This window comes from Panthera onca, chromosome C1, assembly GCF_046562875.1.
Source record: "Panthera onca isolate mPanOnc1 chromosome C1, mPanOnc1 haplotype 2, whole genome shotgun sequence".
NCBI classification, from domain to species: Eukaryota; Metazoa; Chordata; class Mammalia; order Carnivora; family Felidae; genus Panthera; species Panthera onca.
This window is the reverse complement of record NC_138346.1, coordinates 19,845,636-19,866,833: the sequence shown is the minus strand read 5'-3', so window position 1 is coordinate 19,866,833 and position 21,198 is coordinate 19,845,636. Positions and strand designations below refer to the sequence as shown.

The 21,198-nt window shown below is 52.5% G+C and overlaps 1 protein-coding gene across 10 annotated transcripts in view; it reads right to left on the bottom strand.

Annotated features, from left to right (window-relative positions):
- The window catches only part of TNS1 (tensin 1), a 225,196-nt gene that overhangs the window by 55,770 nt on the left and 148,228 nt on the right, over positions 1-21,198 (bottom strand). For all 10 annotated transcript variants that reach the window (XM_078450884.2, XM_078450894.2, XM_078450887.2 and 7 more), the window contains 2 exons: positions 21,071-21,136; positions 19,823-19,939 (listed from right to left, as the gene is read on the bottom strand). In XM_078450884.2, the coding sequence (XP_078307010.2) occupies positions 19,823-19,939; positions 21,071-21,136 (183 nt within the window). The remainder of the gene's footprint in view (positions 1-19,822; positions 19,940-21,070; positions 21,137-21,198) is intronic.

The window sequence follows — 21,198 nt, the reverse complement described above, 5'->3', positions numbered from 1 at the left end:
AATTTTTCTGAGCACTGGTTATTTTATCTGCAAAATGGGTATATTAATATTTTGATCTCAGAAGGTACTGCAAAGACCGATGCAGTGCGCATACAGCACTCGGCACAGCACAGAACGCACAGAGGTGCTCTATATGAGGCAACCCCATATACACAACCACAACTATGACACCTGCTTCCTCCTCCCCCTTCCCTAACCCAGCTCCACCCTGAGCGGCACCTCAGTGACCCTAGCGCCCCGGGCCCAGATGCAGTATGCCCAATGCTTAAGCTTCAGGGCATATCACTTGGCCTGTCCTTTCCCTGCTCCAAAATCATGGCATCAAATGAAACAGTGATGCTGTTCAGCTAATTAAGTACCAAGACCGTCCAGTTTGGTTACTGCCAACAGCGGCTCTCCCGCCTCCAGAACTGGCTTCTCCATAGGACCATGAGGAAGGAGGAGGAAGGAGGGGCAGGCAAGACTTCGGCTGCCTTCACACAAATAGGAAAGTGCTTCCTGGAGAACTGGGCAGGGGTGTGGTTGATCTGGTTTGAAAAAGGATGGACTCAGTTTTACCATGCATTCTATTTAGGAAAAAACAAACATTTTTTTCCTTAATGTAAACTGCAGAATAGAGCTACAGCAAAAATCTTTCTGGACAGGGGGTGGGGGAAGCTAAGCTTGAGATGTGAAAGCACTGTTCCTGCTTCCAAGGAGGCTGCGTGTCCCCTGCCCCCTGAGACAGTCCTGGGCAGGGCGGCTTCATGAAATATAAGATCTAGAGCAAGGATGTGACCTGGTGACCTTCTGGAGACCCTCAGACGCTCAGTAGTACTTGAGACCCCAGATTTGCCACATGAGGCCCGGCTGAGGGCAGCCAGCCTGGATGAGCCCTAGTGGTGGTCAACCCAGAGGACATCCTGAGTTCATCAACCCCCCCCGCCCCTCCCCCACACCCCTGTGTGGTCCACCAGACTCAGGGTAAGGAAGTTTCCCACTGCTGCATTTTGGGTCAGTGCTGGAGCAGAGACTACCACCCAGGGCTCCCGGTCCCCAGAAGGAAATCCTCTCCACCACCAGAGAAGAGTCACACACGATGAGGGAGATGCCCCAAAGGGCACTAGGGTCCCTGTTATGTAAGAACCTCAAAGGTCGGGGAGCCTGGATGGCTCAGTCGGTTAAGCATCCGGCTTCGGCTCAGGTCATGATCTTGCGGTTCGTGAGTTCAAGCCCCGCGTCAGGCTCTGTGCTGACAGTTCAGAGCCTGGAGCCCGTTTCAGATTCTGTGTCTCCCTCTCTCTCTCTGACCCTCCCCCGTTCATGTTCTGTCTCTCTCTGTCTCAAAAATAAATAAACGTTAAAAACAAAATTAAAAAAAAAAAAAAGAACCTCAAAGGTCTCTGGGTCCCGCCATGCAAACAGAGTGGAATAGTCGAGGGCAATTCTACAGCTGAGAAATTGCATTGCATTTCCATCCAAATGCAAATCTACCAAATGCTTCATCCCCTGCAGACGCACAGCTGGGCCAGCTGGACAAGGTAGGGCCTCTCACTCACACTGAGGGTTCTCCAGGGGGCCTCCCACAGCCCCTTTCCCGCCCCATGCTTTCTTTTCATTGCCAGGTGTGGAAGATCTTTCCCAACCTGGATTTTGGGAGGGGGGGGTGGTATTTTTTTTTTGTTGTTTTTTGTTTTTTTGCTTGTTTTCCTAAGGAACAAAATGGCTGAGTGTTTTGGTTTCCGAGCAGCCAATCCGGGAACAGAAACAAGAAGCAGAAAAGAGTTTCCCCAGTGGAGGGCTGCTTCACACCCTACGAGCAGGAGAGGTAAGGTCCCAGAGACAAGGGGCTGAGGGGACAGCTAGGCCAGTGGTCCTCCCCCAGGGGATGTGCCCCCCAGGGAACAGTTAGCAATGTCTGGAAATATTGTGGGGTTGTCACAACTAGAAGAAATACCACTGGCATCTGGTGGATAGAGATGCCGCTAAACACCTGCAATGCACGGGTCAGGGCCCAGCAACAAGCAACTACCCAGTCCAGACTGAGGGTGTGAGAAACAGAGCTCAGGACTGTGACTCACGAGTCCTGGTTTCCGGTCCCAGCTGGGCCACTAACTCGCCACTTGACCTTGGGCAAGTCATTTCCTTTTCCTGGGCCTCTGTTTCCAAAGTGGTAAAATGAGAGAGAAGAACAAGATGACCTCTGAACTCTAAAGCTTCTCATCCTACGCGGAAGAGGCACGGGGAGGAGAAAGGCACGGGCATGCCAAGCGTCAAGTTGTCGAAGGTCAGGTGGGCAACGGAGGAGCACAGGGAGAGGCCTGCTGCCTGGGTGGGGGATGAACTCATGTCCACACACCTCCACAGCACCTCCTCCTGCCTGCCAGCCCAGGGGAGATGCAAAGCAGGGCTGACCGGAAGCTCAGGGACACGGGGGCAGGGCAGGCTCTGGGCGCCCCTCACACGGCCCCAGCCTTCCAGGGTCTCTAAGTCCCCCCACCCAGAAAGGCAGCAGACAGCGCCAGCCTCAGGATAGTATTCCCTGAGAGGAGGGCAGGGGCCGGTGTGCCAGAGGGTCACTCAGGGAGGGAATCGTCAAGTCCCAGGCAGATGTCTGAATTGGACAAGTGTCAGAGACATACCCACACACCTTTTCCTGCCTCTCCCCACTCTTACAGTCTCCCTAGAGAAGGATGGAGGGAAATGGGGAGGGGGCCGTGGAACCAGGGGAGCCAAGAAGAATGGGAGAGTGCCACAGAATGGAGACCACAACTTATTTACTGTGTGTCCGCCCTTCAATGGATACTCGCACATTTGCTTCCACAAATGCCCTTCAAGGGAGATACTATCATTCCCATCTTCCCGGTAAAGAGACTGAGGTTTGGAAGTTGTATCTTGCTCAAGATCACATTGCCAGTGTGATTCTGCGGGGCTCATGTTCTTTCTGCTTCCCGGAGGGGAGGAAGGAAGGAGAGGGAAGGGCAAAGGGTGAGGGCTGCGGGGGTCCACCAGGAAGAAAGGAGTGGAAAGTGACAACCGCGATGCTGGTTCGGAACGACCTGCTTAAACCCTGACATCCAAGTGAGAGCCATCAACGTGGTCCCCTGGGGCTTTTATGCATTTACCCTAACGATGCTTCCGGGGCTCAAAGCATTTCTGGAAACTTGTAGGCAACTGTTTCAGGACTGGTTCAAAATTCACAAAAATGAACCCATCTCTGCACTTAAGGGTCAGTCCCCATCCTTAACACCAAACAGGCCCATGAAGTACCACACGTGACTACTGGTTATGAGACTGGCCGTGCAGTTGTACCATTAGAGCCCCCATCACCACTGTGCGGTGTGCCGTGGGGTAGAGGTCTACGTGGGTCCATGAATGAGTGGTGGGTGTATGCTGAGTGGGAGATATTTGTGGTTCTCTGCACGAGTGGTAAGTGTACACAGAGGAGTCTATGCAGTTCCATGCGTGTGTGGGTGTGGGTATGGGTGTGGGTGGCAAATCTGGTTGGGGCTCTGCTTCTTTTTCCAAATAAGTGAAAGGAGGCTCATACAGGCATCTCCATGGCGATCTGCCAGGCAGTGAGTGCAAGCTCCACCCACTGGGCAGGTGTAGGCCAGAAATGAGCACTCCCTGCTGCAGAGGGACAAGCTGGACGTGCCCCCGCCACCCCCCCCCCCCCCCGCCACCAGCCAACAGAAGCTACGACACCATAGGGCACAGGCCTGGACAGGACACAGAAGGCAGGGCACCACCCCCAGGCTTCTTTCTCTCTTTGTGTCACATGACAAGCACCTGCCTGCTTCTGGAAATTTCTCAAGTCCTGTACGCACAGAGGGGGGCAGGGAGGCAGGAAGGGAAGTGAAAAGATCCGAGCAGCTTTGAGCTTTCATATCAAAATCTGATCTCACTGCCCCTGGAGAAGGAGGAGAACAGACATCAAAGAACACTTGGCTGCTGACAATTTTAAAGCCATCAGCACAGTCCAGGGTGAAGTCTCCAACTAGCACCAGGGCATTGATGAGCTGTAAAGATGTGAAGACTTGGTCAGTCGGTCGGGGATAAGAAAGGCAGTCAGAGCTCCTGGCGCCCACCCACTGACAGCTCTTCAGCTGCTTCCCAGAAAAAGGGAGCCCCGCCCGCGGCCTGGATAAAGTGCCCAGGGGATGGACAGGCTCTGGCCCTCGAGGGTGGGACAGCAGTCCAGCAGCTCTGTCATCTGAGGCCGGATGCCCCGTGTCCCTGCTGGAGAGTCCTGTACTTGCAAATAATGCTTGAGCACAGAAAAGGAGGGGCAGGAGTAAAGGGGGTTTGGGGCAAGACTCCAGAGTCCCTCTTGCACTCAGAACCTTGTTGGGGCTCTGTCCGAGCACTCTAGAAGCTGCCTTGTTTCCCCATGTCCGTGCACCATGGTCACTCACCCCATCTAGGCAGATGTGTAGGGTGGAAGAAATCTCAGAGAAAATCCAGTCCTGCCACCAGTTCCCCTTTCTCATCTCCCTCAAAGGCAAGTCAGTTCTCCTGGATGTCAGACCTCTACCTGTCGTGCTGCAGCTAAAACCCACTCTCTCCAACTCTGTCCTCACATCCGTAACTGGCCACTGCACAATACACAGTCCTAGAGAAAGGCTGTCCGGCAGCAACAGCAGTAGACTGGGAGTCAAGGGGCCAGAGTACTAAAGAGCGATCCTACATGGGCCTCCGTGTACTCCTCTATGCAATGGGAAAGCACAACCAGATGATCTCTGAACTCCTGGCCCAAAGCTAGGTGCTCAAAGATCCAACTTGGCCAGATACTGAGCCTGATTCTCCTCTCCTACTTGGTCCTGCCTGAGTAGCTCTGGGCTCCAAGCTCATCCGAGGCTATCTATGCGGCAGCCACAGAGCCCCTGGGGGCTAGGACAGAAACAGTGACTTACCGGAAATCTAGAAATACACGCCAGGCTGCAGAGATGCTGAGGGCCATGCTGGGCAATAAAGAGGCTGATTTATTTTCATCAGCGAAATGCCGAAACCCAATCCCTGGAGCGAGCCGACCCAGCAGACAGCAGTGGGGAGCCCCCCACCTGGAGCAGAATGAGCTGGACCGCAGCCTGCCAGGTCTCGCCACCGGGGCTGATGATGGGAGGGGACAGAAGGGGAGGCCAGCTTAGCCAATGTGGCTCCCAGTCCCTCAGGCTGGCCTCTTCCCACCCTGCTGCTGGCCTGCAAGGGTCTCCAAAATGCAGATGCAGCAATGGCACAGCCAGGCAAGCAGGCTTTCCATTTTAACTCAGCCCCTCGTTTTCAGGAGTCTCAAACCCCAGGCTGCTAAGTCCACACACCCGCTGGCATCAGGCAAGGGGTAGGGGGCAGGGGGGGCACAGCTCCTCAGACCATTGCCCTTGTGAAGCCATGGTGAGAAATGGCGGGCATCAGAGTCCAGCTCTATCCCTACCTGGTTGTGCAAACACTGGCAGGTTACTTAACCTCTCTGTGCCTGTTTGCTCATCTGAGAAGTAGGAACAAGAATAAGCATCTCACAGGAGGGTCATGAGGAGTAAAGGAAATAATGGGCACCTAACAGCATCTCACGCATGGAGGGTGTGCATAGAAGCGAGAGGTGGACTTTCCTCCTAGTCCCTAAGCAAATTGCTGGTGGGGAGCGTCAACTAACACAACCTGTACAGAGGCCAAGTTGGCCCTTTCAAAATTATGTATGCATCTAATCTTCACCCAGCAATCCCAGTTCTACAGATAGAACTGCACAAATAAAAATGGTGTAGATACGAAGTTATTCACTGCAGCAGTTTTGACAACAGCAAAAGCCTGGAAACAACTGTCCACATTACTTAAATACAGTTAAATAAAATACCAATTAAGTAAAACATAGTACATGCATACGGTGGAATCATATGCACCTGAAAAAAGATATAAAGGTTCTTTACGTGCTACTATGGCAGGGTCCCCATGACACATCACTAGATGAAAAAGCTTAGGCTACAAGCCAAATCCTTGCAATGGCTACCAGACTCCAAATGATCTGGTCCCCATTACCTCTGACCTCTCTGCCTATTACAGTCTTCACTGCAATGACACTGGCCTCTTTGATAATTCCCAAGCCTACGTCTCAGGCAAGCTGCTGCCTCAGGACCTTTGCACTTGCTGGTGTTCTGCTGGCAATGCTCTTCCTCAGATATTTTGTTGACTAACTCTGTCACCTCCTTCAAGTCTTTGTTCAGATGTCTCCTCCTCAGTGAAGGCTCGGCTGACCAGCTTTTTAAAAAATTTCAACTCACCACTCAACTCCACCCCCATTCTCAACCACCGTTATTCTGCTCTATTTTCTCCCAGAGTGTTTATCACCTTCTAGCACGCTCTCTCATTTACTTATAATGTCTTTAAAACTTTCTTTCTCATTGTCTGTCTTCTCCCACTAGAACGTAATCACGACAAGGGCAAGGATCTTGGTTTTGCCCAGTTATATCTTCAGCGTCTAGAATAGTGATGGCACATAGACACTCAGTGAATATTTGTTGACTGAATGAGTGAATGTCACTGAGGATAGTCCATGTACCAAAGAACAGACGTGATTTGTTTTTTTTCTTTTTTTCTTCTTCATCAGTGGAGCAGACTCAAGGTTACCCTTACAACCACGTCATTCTCGCTCCCCTGAACTGTTTTCTCAAACGGAAGACAACAAAGCAAGTTCACAGCCACGCCAGCAGTCGCCATAACCCACAGCCTGGGCACCGCTGAGGATTGGTGCCAGGGAGGCAGGACCCGTAGAGGTGAAGATCCTGAAAAGACCCTGGGAGCTAGGCCTGGCTCTGTCCCAGTTACCAGTGTGACCTCCACCTATCCCCCAACCCCAGGGCAAAGGGTGTAACTCACCCACGGGAATGGAGCCTGGTGTTTGGAAGATGCCGGGGAAAAGGTCCGGCCACCCACGCCTGGTGCAGTGTGGTGGGAAGAACGCCGGAACTACAGCCAGAGGCCCAGGTTCCAGGTCCAGTTCAACAACTGGGATCGTTGAAAAATGAACGGACTTGCACTCAGGGAAGCATTTTACAGAGCACCACCCAAGGTCAGGTAGTGGTATCGGTGACAACAGACATGAACTGCCGACTCACTACGTATAGGCACAGAGCTACACGCCCATAGGTTATCTCAATAAATTCTCAGCCCCACGGGAGAGGTACTGTCCTTGTCCCCATTTTACAGGTGAGAACCCTGAGGCTCAGAAAGGCTAAACGATTTGTCCAAGGTCAACAGAAGGCAAGAGGGGCTCATCTGCTGCAGGATTGTGTGCTGTCTTTTCTCTGAATCTCCTGGACTGTTCTCCCCTCCTGGACTCTAGGATATGGCTCCCTCGGTGTTCCCGCAAACCCTCCACCTCCACCCTCTCCAACATCCCTTCCTTCACCAGCTCCAGCATCACGCTAGCGTCCCACCCACCCGCCCCAGGACCAGAGCAGTGATGAGAGGGAGGTCAGTCAGATTCTACGACTTTTCTTTCCCTCCACTAGCTACACTTTGAGCAATGTTGTTATGCTGCTTCTAGATTTGAAAACGATTCTGCTTTCAATGCCGCATACCCCTCCCAGACCCAGGGCAAACACAGCCCCTCTACAGAGCTGTCCCCAGAAGCTGCTGCTCTCCTGAGAAGCCGGGACCCCCGGCCGAGATCCTTCTCCATCTGGCTGTGGGATACAGGGGACGGTTCCGCACCCCCTCCCGCCCTCGTCTGCAGGCAATTCCAGGACGCAACATTCCATGCCCAGGCCAGCTCAGCACCTGCCACCTAGGAGGTGATCCATAAGTCTCTGGGCAAAGAAAGGAAACAGAAATGGAAGGGAGAGAAGGAAGAAGGGAGGGAGAGAAAGAGGGATGATGGTGAAAAGTAGCTGCAGCTGTAGGAAAAAATATTTGATTCATGGGAGCTTAAGTTTCTTTCCTTGGACATGGTCAGAGTCGGCATCTTGGGGTCTCGCCAGGTCCAGCTAACTCGCGCTTGTCTACAAGTGTGGCAGGAGAGGAAGAGGGGAGGGTGGCTGACAGGGGCAGAGTGCTCTCTTCTTGCCCTGCCTGGAGCTTGATATTTGAGCACCACAGGAGGGCAGACGTGCAGCTCAGGCCACTGGCCGGGAGCTCCGGTCCGCTCTGAGTGTGGCTCTGGCCGCCTCCCAGCCTCCACCCGATGGCAGCGATTACAGAGGGCCACAATCACATTCCCTCAGGAGGGTATTGGTTTACTGAATGTTCCATGGGCAGACACTATTCTCCTAGCCTGCCAGCTGCCTCGTGGAGCAGGGCCAGCTAAGGGTCCAAGGGCATTGGGACAAGCCCCACCTCGCCCCACAAAGCAGGTGGCCGGCAGATGCTGGGTCAGTGGTGTCATCTTCTTACCCACAAGGTCAGGCCAACCTTCCGTCTGGATTCTCAGCACCCTGACTGTGACAGGAAGTCAGGAGAGAGGACTCCCCTCACTTGGGAGAAGAGAAGGTCCTAGATCCTCCTCAAGAAGCCATCCCATCCTGCCTCTGTCCTTATGTCAGGCCATCCCACCCTGAGACCCATTTCCCTTGTTTCTTGACATCTCTGCCCAAGGGAGCCCACAGGACAAGAACCTGACCTCCCTGACCTCCCTACTATAGCTGATCTGTGCTCTCACAGTCGGGAAGCTCCGCCACCAGGTGGCTAAGTCATTCCCTTCCTGCTGCAGACTAAGCTTTTGGTCCTACGTGACATGACAGAACACGGACAGAAGATTTCTGTGGCAGCTTTGGGCTTCTGCCTCTCTGCCCGTCCCTGCCCCCCACCCCCCGAAATCACAGACCTGAAGGGCTGCCTTCTCCAGCAGCCAGGTTGACATTTCCCAACAAAAATCAGCCTGGCAGGCTCTCGGTTAGAGGATCACCCCCTTAAAACCCTCTGCTCAGAGGTATGGGGCAGATTATCACTCCAGGATCCTTGGAAACTTTTCGTGAATCCGTTGGGACCGCCTGTAGTTTTGCACTCCTCTCTTCCTGGTTCTTCCCACATCTTACCCAAAAGTTCAGAAAGCAAGGATGCCAAACCCTATGCAAGTATGTCAAGGGCAGATATTCACCATGACGGATAAGTGTGTGCACAGGGTGGGCGCAGGGGCTATTTCCCCCTCTGCCGAACTGCCTCCCTCCCAACTCAAAGGGGCCACGTTCTGGAGGACAGTGTCACCCGCCCTCATCCTGCCTGGCCTCGGGGAGATGACGGGACGGACACAGGGCCATGTGGGTGGCTGAGGCAGCTGAGAGGCAGAGCTCTCTGCCATCCAGGGATCTGAGACTTGGCCTCCCTCTCTATGCAATGGGGCAGATTTTCTAGGCCAGTTCAAGCACCATCTCTAGGGCTGGAAAGAAATCAGACCAAGCAGCCTAAAGTATTTCAGGCTACCGATGAATTCTCTTTTAGATCAAGATCATTAAGTGATAGGAAGCAGTATCGATCCCTGACTCTGGCTCCAGACCCCCACGTTGGAATCCTGCCTCCACCATTTACTCAGGACATGATCCAGAACAAGGCCTTCAACCTCTCTGCGACAGCCTCAGTTTCCTCATCTAGAAAATGGGAACCCTAGTTGCAACCAGATGTTAACATGGAAGTATTGGGATCTCAGCTGTGACAGAGGCCCCAGGAAAATGAACACCCCATTCCAAAAGTAAAGCAGGAGATCACCACAGAAGGATTGCGGGAACACATCACTGACATCAAGAAAGTGAAGAGACGGGGCAACTGGGTGGCTCAGTCAGTTAAGTGTCAGACTTCGGCTCAGGGTCATGACTGCCCGATTCATGGGTTCAAGCCCCATGTTGGGCTCTGTGCTGACAGCTGGGAGCCTGGAGCCCGCTTCAGATTCTGTGTCTCCCTCCCTCTCTCTGCCCCTCCCCTGCTTGCGCTATGTCTCTCTCTCTCAAAAATAAACCAACATTAAACAAAAAAAAGAAAGAAAGAGAGAAAGTGAAGAGACAACCTGCAGAATGGGAGAAAAATACTTGCAAATCACATATCTGATAAGGGACCTGTCTTCAGAATATATAAAGAACTTATAACTCAATAGCAAATGTATAAAAAAATGATTTTTTTAAATGTGCAAAGTATGTGACTAGACATCTCTCTAAAATAAGATATACAGTGGCCAGTTAACATGTGAAAAGATGTTCAACATCATTAATTATTAGGGAAAGGTAAGCCAAAACCACAGTGAGGTAACACTTCACATCCACTAGGATGGCTAAGACCCCAAAGAAAATAGCAAGCGTTGCTGACGAGGTGGAGAAGTGGTAATCCTCAGACACTGGCTGCGAGGAATATAAAAAATGGTGCAGCCACTTTGGAAAACAGCCTGACAGGTCCTCCAGTGATGAAACATATTTTGCCCATATGACCCAGCAAGTTCACCCCCTTGGGATCTACCCAAGAAAAAGTGAAAGTCCATGCAAAAGCTTATCTATGAATGTCCACAGCAGTGTTCTTTAAAATATCCAAAAAGTGTTGGGGGGGTGGGTGGAGGCCTGGGTGGCTCATCGGTTAAGTGTCCAACTTCAACTCAGGTCATGATCTTACGGTTAGTGAGTTCAAGCCCCATATCGGGCTCTGTGCTGATAGCTGGGGCCTGGAGTCTGCTTTGGATTCTGTGTCTCCCTCTCTCTCTAACCCTCACACTCTCTCAGTCTCTCTCTTTCTCTCTCTCTCTCTCTCTCTCAAAAATAAGTAAATAAACATTTAAAAATTTACAAAAAAAATAAATATCCAAAAAGTGGACACAAAGAAAATATTCATCAACTGAGGTATGTATGAACAAAATGTGGTATGGCCATAAATGGGGTATCTTTCAGCAATAAAAGTAAAGCAATGACCCCACTACAACCTAGATGAGCCCTGAAAATATTACGCTGAGTGAAAGGCCAAGTGCTGTATAATTCCATTTCCAGGAAATATGCTGTATAGACAGATCTATAGAGACGGAAAGGAGGCAAAGGCTGGGGAGAGACATGGGGGGTGACTGCCAACGGCAAGGGGTGATGCAAACGTTCCACGATTAGATTAGGGAGATGGTCGTGCAACCCCAAATATACTAAAACTCACTGGACTGCACACTTTAAACAGGTGAAGTGCCTGTACTAAGTTATATCAATCAGTATCTTACATTAGAAATATATTAGCTATCGTATTTTTATAAGAGACAAAGAGGGCTGAGAACTCTTCTGTGGCTCTAAACTACCTCCCACACCTACGCTTCACGGAGGAAAAGGATCAGGAAGTGGGACATTCCAAGAAGAATTTTGGAGAGTGTTGTTTTGCTGTCAGGGGCTTTTCCCTCCTTTCGGTGAGTCTTCCGGAGCACAGAGAACGTGAGAGGCAGAGCCTGGCTGGGGCCAAAAGTCTGGAGGATGAGAGGCAGGGCTGGGGAAGAGACAGAGGGGCTGCCTTGGCCACCCCCATCCCAGGCTTGGCTGAGGCCAACAGCACTTAAGGGCTCCCGTGGGCCCAGGAGAGGGAGGGCTAGCCTGGTGGGGGGGGGGGGGGGGGGGGGTGCCTCAGCTCCTGTCGGAGAGGGCCACCTGTTGGGCTGAACTGACATCAGCACCAGGAGGAGACTGCAGGGACAAGGGACACGTGGGCCCAGAAGGGTTGTGAGAGTCTGCCAGAGCTGCGGTCGCCCACCTGAAGGAAACAGAGTGAGTGACTTATGGGGAGTTTAACAGGGGCCCCCAAAACACCCACAAAAGTGCTACAGGAGAGAAACAGCAATCTACGCCTCCAGAATCTCCCATCAGCAAAGAGCTCAGGAATCATTATCCGTGCCTGTCTCAACACAGAGTGTGTGCAGCCTCACAACGGTACCTGGGGGACAGAAACGCCCTCCTGATTCCTTCCCTCCTTTCCTCTCTTCCCATAAGTCAGGAAAACAGGGAAAACCTAGTGATCTTCCCCCCACCCCAAAGCTGGTGCCAGGCAAGAGCCAACAAGGGGGAAGAACTGGCGGCCTCAGGCCAAGTCCACTGGTGCTGGGCACATTTAGGGCCGACCAGAGGACCTTTCATTCCGTGAAAGTGGCTAGAAAAGGCACAAGGCTGGCCCTAATATCACTCGGGGACAGGAAAAGCACAGGACAGATTTAAGGGCTGTGGCACCCAAGGTGGCTTTATAACCACACTCTACAAGTTCTGCATAGTAGTCCCAGAACAGTAGTACCTGCTGGGGAAGAGTAACCAAGAGAACATGGAGCTGGTGATGCCTGGCTCAGGGCAGGTACCAAGGCTAGCCGTCACCCAGTCATTTGCACGGCATCATTATCATCATCAGGGATACAGAGCTAAAGTCCCCTTCAGAACCCACCCTCCTCAATTCACTGATAAGGGAACTGAGAACCAGAGAGGAGAAGTAACTTTTTCGAAGTCAGAGGCAAGTCTCCTGACTCCCACGAGTGGGGTTCCTAGAACAGAGCCAGCTACAGATGGTTCCCAGAGAGTAGAGGAGCCAGAGGGACGTGGAAATTTTCTCAAGAAGAAAGGGCGCATATATATTCAAAATCACCTCTCTGCCTTCTCTCCTCCAGTAATTCAATGATAACAATAGTAACAGTAACAGACACAAATTACTGCCAGCATAAAACATACTAGGCACTCCATATTTCACTGGGCATGGGGCCTCAGGACTCAGGCCAAACAACTAATGGGGCTTCTGGAGGCTGTGAAATATATATTACCTCATTTAATCTTAACAACAATCCTATGAGGAAAGAAAGTACTGTTATTGTACCCATTTTATAGGTAAGACATTTGGGTCTCAGGGAAGTAAAGCATCTTGACCGAGGAACATTATAAACAGAGCTTAGAACCAGATCTTCTGATTCTAGATCCCACAGACTTAATCCCTATAGTAGGTATTAATCTTTTCAACGTTGTTTCCACTTTCCATCTTCCATGCACCATTTCTCTGCCCCCTTTGAAGTTAGGCTTGGGTGTGTGGTTTGCTTTGGCCAGTGAAATGTCAGGCTTGGGTGTGTGGCTTGCTTTGGCCAATGAATGTCAGCAGAAAGAATATGTGTCATGTCCAGGCAGAAGCACTGTGGACATTACAGTGTCCGCTACCCACTGGTATAGCAATGATTGGAAACATCTATGGGATGAAGCCACCACCAGCCTGCAGTAAATAAGATAGATGAACAGATTGCCATCCCACACTGGACATGCGGCATGGGCAAGAAATATGCTTTTGTTGGGGTAAGAATTTGGGGCTATTTGTTACCCAGCATAACCAAGCCTCTCCTGACTAACATAACCACCGCTGAGCTCCCCACTCCAAGTTCGTGAGGTGGGAAGGTCTGAGAGGGAAGCTCAGCAGGTCCATCTTAGCTCCTCACAAGTCACAGAAACAATGATTGAGCTCAAAGAAACAGAAAGAACCACTCCTTCAATCCCTTCATTTCAAAGGAAACAAGAGAGAGCTAAAGAAAAGGAGTTACCAAGGGCACCCAGAACACAAATCCCCTGCCTCCCAGGCCAATGTCTACCCAGGTCTGTCTGTCTCTCTCTCCATGTTCCTTGCCTGTTGCTCTCTCCTTCTCACTCTCTGTTTGCTATGTCTCCCTCTCTCCCTCTTTCCTCTCTCTCAAAAAAAAAAAAAAAAATCAGAGAATTCTTGGACAAGCCCAGTTCAGGTGAAGTTACCACAGACTAGGGACTCATGACTGCCATCAGGAGGCTCTTCCCCAGCTCAGTCAACAGAGCTTGAAGAGACTCTGGGTGTCCTACAGTCACAGAGTGCCTCTCCTCACAGGTCCTCAGAGGGATGAGATGCTTGGGCACAAAACCACACCCCCAGTGCCCCTGGCTCTGGGCAGGGGGGGGTGGGGGAACTGCCCACAGAAACAAAAGAGGGACTAATGGGCACCATGGAGGAACAACCCAGAAGAGGGGTGGTCACCAGCCCCCCTTGCCATCTGCCACCAGGCCAGGGGGCCTATCGTGTTCTCCATTCTTTCTTTTGGCCCTGAGCCATCTGCTACCTTGCCCAGCACGCACCCCCATTACCCAATACCCTCTTAAGTTGTGAGGGACTCTAAACAACTCAATGTCCAAGGGGGTTAGGAAACAGGAGAAGTAAATGGAGACAGTGAGGCAGCTCAGGCCTGGCCAACCTCTGGGCCTCTTGGAGGTGGAAGGCAGCCCACATCGCATGGTATGGAACTCGCTTCCGAGAAGGCTCGCCCTGGAACACTCCGGAGGAATTTGGAGACCGCTCTGTGCAGCATAGGCAAAAATACAGCCCCACTCCCACCCACAGGGAGCTGGGATCTGGGCATGGGGCTTCAGAACTCGGGCCAAACAGCTAATGGGGCTTCTGGAGGCTGTGAAACGTGGTGTCAGCCAGAGCGCTGAGCTGGCAGGTTTCCGACCAAAGCAGAGAAAGACAGAGACAGCCTGCTAGGAGAAGGCTGGTGGGGGGCTAGATCACTCTCCACTTCACCACCCTGGACCTTCTCTTCCTCCCCACTCAGGACCAAGGCTCCAGGCATCTGACTACAGGCAACCCAGAAAACTCCTTCCTAGGTGTCACAGGCTGAAGTGTTTGCTCCCAAAATTCTTATGTTTAAGCCCTAACCCCCAGTACCTCAGAACGTGGCTGTATTTGGAGATAGGGCCTCTAAATAGGTAATTGAGTTAAAAAGAGGTCCTATGAATGGGCCCTAATCCAATCTGACTGGTGTCCTTATAAAGAAGAGGTCAGGACACAGACACAGAGGGAAGAAGTCAGCCATCTACGAGCTCAGGAGGAACCAATGCTGTTGACGCTTTATTCTCAGGCTTCTGGCCTCCAGAACGGCGAAAAAATAAATGTCTGTTGTTTAAGCCACACAGTCTGTGGTATTTCACTGTGGCCGCCCAAGCAGCCTCAGACACCAGGCCGTTGTGTTCACCAGAGGGAGCTACTCCCAAAGTAAGGAGTCCTGGAGACGGAGGGGCTCCCCCGCTCCCCAGCCACATGTCCCAAGGCCTGGGACCTTCTCTGATCAGACAGTTCTTGATATTAAGCTTCCATTTGATTCTTCACCTTTTATCCCTTCCCCTTCCTTCTGGTCTAAGCGCAGGAGAGCATTACCAGTCCCTGAGTATCCATGGTCCCCATGACCTCGGTCCACCACACAAAGGCAACTCTCCTTGTCCCCTCAATTTCGGGCTCGTCCAAAGTGAAATGGCTTCCCTGGGTGGCAGTGAGCTCTCTGCCATCTAAAGGTGTGAGAAGTTCCCTGGGGGGGGGGGGGGGGGGGCGCTTGGGTGGCTCGGTCAGTTAAGCATCCGACTTTGGGTCAAGTCATGATCTCGCAGTTTGTGGGTTCCAACCCCACCTCGGGCTCTGTGCTGACAGATCCTGTTTCAGATTCTCTCTCTCTCTTTCTCTCTCAAAAATAAACATTAAAAAATTGTTTAGTAAATATAAAAAAATAATAAAGGTGTGTGAAGTTGGACAAGCACCCCAAGGACCACCCTGAATTAGGGGGCATGGGGCGCTGAATAAGCTAAGCTCCAAGGGAGGTGGAAAGGGACGGAGTCAGACCCCTGGATTCGAATAGCAACCCTGTGTCCCATCTCGTGATGCCCCACGACACGACCACATTGGTGTATTCCTTGGAGCAACGGAGTCAGTACAGCAGGATATGAGGTCACGCAGATGGGGGTTCCACAAGTGAGGATTTCCTCCCTCTCTGGCAGGTCCCCACCCTTCTCGAGCCTCAGTTTCCTCACTGTGGCAGCACAGCGTCAGATAGGCTCCGTGACTGGCCTGGGCCACCCCAGCCTGGAAGGTCGGCCTACAGAGAACAGAAGTCCCATGGATTTTCTTCCCTCGTTTTGCTGCTGAGATTGATCAGCGATGTCCTGAGGGAGTGGAAAGTGGAACTGGGAACTGGTAGGGGGGAGGTGGGGGGGTGCCGGCACCAAGGACACAGAGCAGGTCATGGAAGGTCAAGTCAGGGTCTCCTACGGGAGCAGGAGGAGCAGGGGGAGCAGGGCTGACTGCCTTCACTGCAGGGAGGGGGCGAGGAACAGCCCAGGCCAGAGGTCATCTCTCTCTGTTCCCCAGCACCTGACTCAGTGTCCCCTGCCTTTCCCCCTGAGCCACCCAGCGGGCTCCAGAGGGACTGGTCTGGCCTTTCCTCCCTCGCTGGGCCTGAAATAGAAGAGGCATGCCACTTCCAGAAATGGCCTCATCTCACCTTGGACACGCTACCCTCTACCTATTTTTGAGAGGCCACCCCTCACCAGAGGCATTCCAGTGTGAGCAGCCCCATACCCTGCTGGAGGGCGGGGTAGGGACATCCTAGGACATGCCTCAGCTATTCTCTGCATGGAAGTCCTGCTAAGCACCTGCCGGGGGGGCCTAACAGTCTCCCAGGTGCTGTGCCCCATGTACCACTGCATCCAATCCCTCCCTCATCCTGGGAGTCATGACAGGGCTCATCTGGTCTGCACAGGGGTGAGAGGTGGGGACCAAGGGAGCAGATTCCCCCAAGCCCAGTGGCGACACGGGGAGTGCCACAGGACCTGGTGCCTACCAAAATAGCACAGCGGTTGGCGTTCCACACCCAGATCCGCTCTTTACCGGCGAGGCAACCTTAGGCAGGTTACTGAACTCCTCTGTGCCCCGGTTTCCCTATCCAGGCACCATTATGGTGCCATTTCACAGGGTGGCTGTGACCATGACATGAAATGGTCACTATCAAGGGCTGGGCACCACGACTGTCACATGGCAAAGCCAGAACGAGCTCCTAAGGCCGAGGAGTCTTCCCCCTTAGCCTTGTCTGCAGATGTCTCAGGTGCGGGCCGCAGTCACCACTGACCTGTCAGAGACACGTGAGGAGCCACAACAGGTAGCCTCCGAAGCTCTTACTCCCCAAAAGGTGCTCAAAATGATTTGTCGACTGAATCCCCCGTTTACAGCAGAGCAAACCAAGGCCCTGGCATCTTGTCAAAGGATTTGAACCCGGGTAGTCTGTCTCCAGAGGCCACATTCTGAACCCCTACGCTAAACTGCCTTTCATGAAAATGGCTAGGGGAAGCCAATGGCACGAGTCCTGTTACGATCCCAAGTCTGTAGACGAAGAAACAAAGACCATAGGAAGGCTAGGTAATTCGACCAAGGGCAGGCAGCTCCAGAGGGGAAACCTGGGACCTGGACCAGACCCGGGCAGTCAGGCCTGAAGCACACAGGCTCGCCCACACTGCTGCGACTCCTCGGGCTTTGCCTGCCGCTCCCAGGCCGCGACTTCCTCAGAGAACAGGCAGAGCCACCTTGGTACTCACCCTAACCCACAGAGCCCATCCCCCCAGCCCGAGGACCACTCCAGGGGACACCCAGACACCTCCCAGGCTCCAGCCTGAGCCATCTCTTGGGCACCCCAGAGTCTTGGGGGTTAGGTGTCCTTACGCCAGCTAGTACACGGGGAAACTGAGGCACAGGGACCTGCCCCCAACTAGGGAGACAGGCACAGGCCTCCTACTTCTCCCTCTTGATCAAGAAAATTAGCCAGAAGAAAATGCTTTTACCTCAGGGCCCCAGAATCTAGAACCTTCCAGGAGTGCCCCCAGCCAGGAAGAAAAGCGGGATAGGAATAATGATGACCGCTCCCACCTTATGGCTGGTTCCGGTTGGCTCTGCTTTCCCTGTGGGGGATGCAGCCCAGTGGCAGCGGGGAGCACACAATTGGACAGGCAGGGTCAGCCCCGCTGACCACCCCAACTGTGTAGCTCCCGGACCAGGCCAACCGTAGTCAGGCCAGGCCAGGCCAGGCCAGGGGAGAGGACAGCAGAGCCTCGAACTGCTTCCCTAGCCTTCCCTTCCCACCCTCCAGGCACAGGGCCAGCTTCTCAGCCTCTAGACAGGAGCCCCTCTGTCCCTGCAGGATGAGCTGACCTTTAACTGGCCAAAAGGTCCCACTGGTTCCATCCCCCTGCCTGGGGGAGCGGATGAGGAGAGAGGAGGGAGGCAAGGGGTGGAAAAGAGCCCCTGGCTCCCTCACCCTCTCCTTCCTCCTCTTCCCTGCCTCTCACGGCTGCGGTCTCCCTCCACCGGGCCATCCGCCTTCCCTCGCAGCAACTGTGTCCCCACCCTGGCCTTCCACAGCCTCTCCTTCTTTCTCTGTAATTATTTTACCTTTTGTTTGCCTGGCACTTTACTAAATGCTTTTACATTTACCATTGCATTGAATCCACACCAGGGAGAAATAGGGAGACATTGAAAATACCTTCAAATCGCCAAGTGTTCTTGTTAAAAATGCAAACATCTCCAGAACGATGAACAATTAGGCTGGCAGCCTTTGGTACCTCAGAACTAATTCATTTCATCCTCTGCCTTCTCCCCAGCCACTCGGCACAGCAGATGGGGTTGGGGCAGTGGGGAGGCGTGCTTTGGGCACCGCCTCAGCCCAGTGGGGTGTCTGGGCCCCTGGGGGGAGGAAGGGAGCGGGAACTAAGGGAGGCAAGAGGAGGAGCCATGGACCTGGCAGTGTTGCCTGTAAACAACATGCTCTCCTCAAGCCCTGGGTTCTAGCCCCACGGCCGCCCTCGTCCCACTCGCTCTGAAATCTATCACTCACTGTGGTATCTCTAAGGTCAGAGAGACCATCTGTTTTCAAGAAAAGACCTAAAAGAATTTCAGAGTGGATTCAACAAATCCAAAATCCTGGAGAAAAAGGTGGGAGGAGGCAGGGGGAAGGCGGGAGGAGGCAGGGGGGTACAGAGAGTCAGGAGCAGGTCGGGGGCCCAGCAGGCCTGGCTCCCCCAGCCCAGCTCTGCCATGGGGCCCAGAGTCCCCAAGATGGCACAGTCTCACCCTAGGACCAGCTGCAGCTGGGAGAAGCCCAGAGGCTGGGAGCTGGTGTCTTTGAAAGGACATATCCCAGGCCGTGGAGGTAAATCGGGAGACCCTTCCTTCAAGGGAGTCTCAGTTATCCCCAAATGAAAACGGGGGAATGAGCCAGCAGTCCTCAGGATGCTTCCAGATCTGCCATGCTGCGGTCCCAGGACCAAATCAGAAACGCAAGTCCATGCCAACCCCCAGACAGGCGTCTCAAGGGCTCCTGGGCTCCAGGCATGCCCCCTGTTGGAGGCCCCACCCACCGCACATATTCAAATGAACCACACAAATAAATACAGTCCATATATAACTCTCAGGGACTGAACTTGAGTGGCAGTTGACCGTCTGACATAATGTTAGGTTTTGTAGCTAAATTAGACATGCATTAATTTCAACTGCAGCTTACTTTTCAAATTTTGGAGCCTATCGGTTTCATTTCCAGCTCTTCGACATTTTCGTTGGCTGTTGATGAAAGCTTGTAGGTCCTGCATGCTGTGTCTACATTCCTAGTGCTCTGACCCCGGGGAACTCAGGCAACGAGCCTGGAGAAATCTAACAGCAGGTTGAAAAGAAATCTAACAAATGCAGTGTTTGCTGCACAGGAGTTCTCTCAAGCTCCACTCAAGGCCACCTCCTCTGAGGAGCCCTCTCAGGCCACTCCAGCTGTCTAGAATCCCTCCCCTGCCAGTCTCAGAGCACTCACTGCTCACCGTAGATGGGACTCATTTAACAACAGCGATACACTCTCGTGTGGCTGTTTGGCTGCATTCTTTAGCTCTGTCTTCATTATCTATGCTCTGTCTTATCTTCCCCCATTGAACTGTGAGCTCTCCAAGGTGCCCTGGACCTCTCCTCTGCCTCCTCTTTGAACCCAGTATGGCGTTCACAGCCAACCAAGAGAGCCAAGGCCATGTGAGCAGGGGCAGTGTTGTTTGGAGAGGAGCTAGAAGCCACTGCTATCACCTACCCTCCATGCCATCCTCTCGATGCCCATTGAAGTTGTCATAGGAATCCCAGCGGATGAGGGGGTCAGAGGTGTTATAGTCCACGGACACACTCGGCCCGTTCTCCAGGTGTTCCATGCCTGAGAGAAACGGGGCGGGAGGGCAGTGAAGAGAAAGAAAAAAAAAATCAGCAGCTAGAAAAACAGAGGAAGTCAACAGCTTCCCCAGGGATGCTCCCTAAGGGACTTCTTATTTTCTTAACCATAGTGGGTGGGACCAGTAGCTTAAATTGGACAGAGAACCCAGGAGTCTGGTTTCTTGCATTCTTGCAAAGGCTCATACCAGGTCGTAGGGGTAAATCAGGACGGAACACTGAGGAATGAAGATCCCCCCCTTCCCAGGGAGAAAGCTGGAGAGCCCTCTGGCTGGGTGTCTGTCTCGTCCTATTCTGTGTCTCTAGGGTCCCTGGGTCAGTGCCAGGGGGCCAGAAGGCCTGCCCCTGGATTCAAGGGGAGTGTGGAAGAGGCTTGTGCTGAGCAGCATGGGGCCAAGGACATCAGGGAAATCACAGCCGTGATACTCAGAAGACACTAGGTCATTCTAGCCAACCCCCCTCCTCCCACTTAAGATGCCCTCCACTCCAGGCAGAAATCCAAGGGGAGAAGCAGTCTCTCCCACACATCCACAGAAGGGGAAGAGCGCACGAGCCCCAAGTCCTGCCTCCTAGGGCAAGTCCCTTTCCTTTCCTCTTGGCAGTCTTTTCTAGAATCTACCCAGAGTCCCACTGTCTGTAACCTAATTTCGTCTCGTCCTCATTCTGTTCTCAAACAGGATGGAGAACAACTGGCCTCCACATATAACCAGTCTAAAGGCCTAATGGCTATTATTAAAATGGCCTTCTCATCTTCAGGTTGAACCACCTCGGGCCTCATAAATACTTCTCGTCCATCTAGTTCCTTTGCATGGCCCCCAGCCACTCCCTCCATCCACCACAGCCCTCAACCTCTGAATATAACAGGATGGTGACCTAATGGGACAAGAACAGTCTACCCAACCCAGCACCTCTTGGTAGGCTTTTTTATTTTTATTCTCCAAAGATTAAGTCATTGGTTCATGTTTAGCTGAGGGTCCACTCTAATACCCAGATCCTTTACTGCTGGCCTGCCTTGTAGCCATAGTAACTTGACAATTGTAGGGCAGATGGGGTGGAGAGAGGACAGGTTAGGATGAAAGCAAGGGCATGGAAAAAATGAATTCTAACAAGCTAATACCTTGAATTTTCTCTGGTCCATAAGAAAATACAAATTCCACTTTGCCATATTCTGGAAATCGATCATCTGAAAAGGGAGAAGAAAAGACAAAAAGGGGCAGTGAATTCCCCAAAAGGACTCAAATTTTA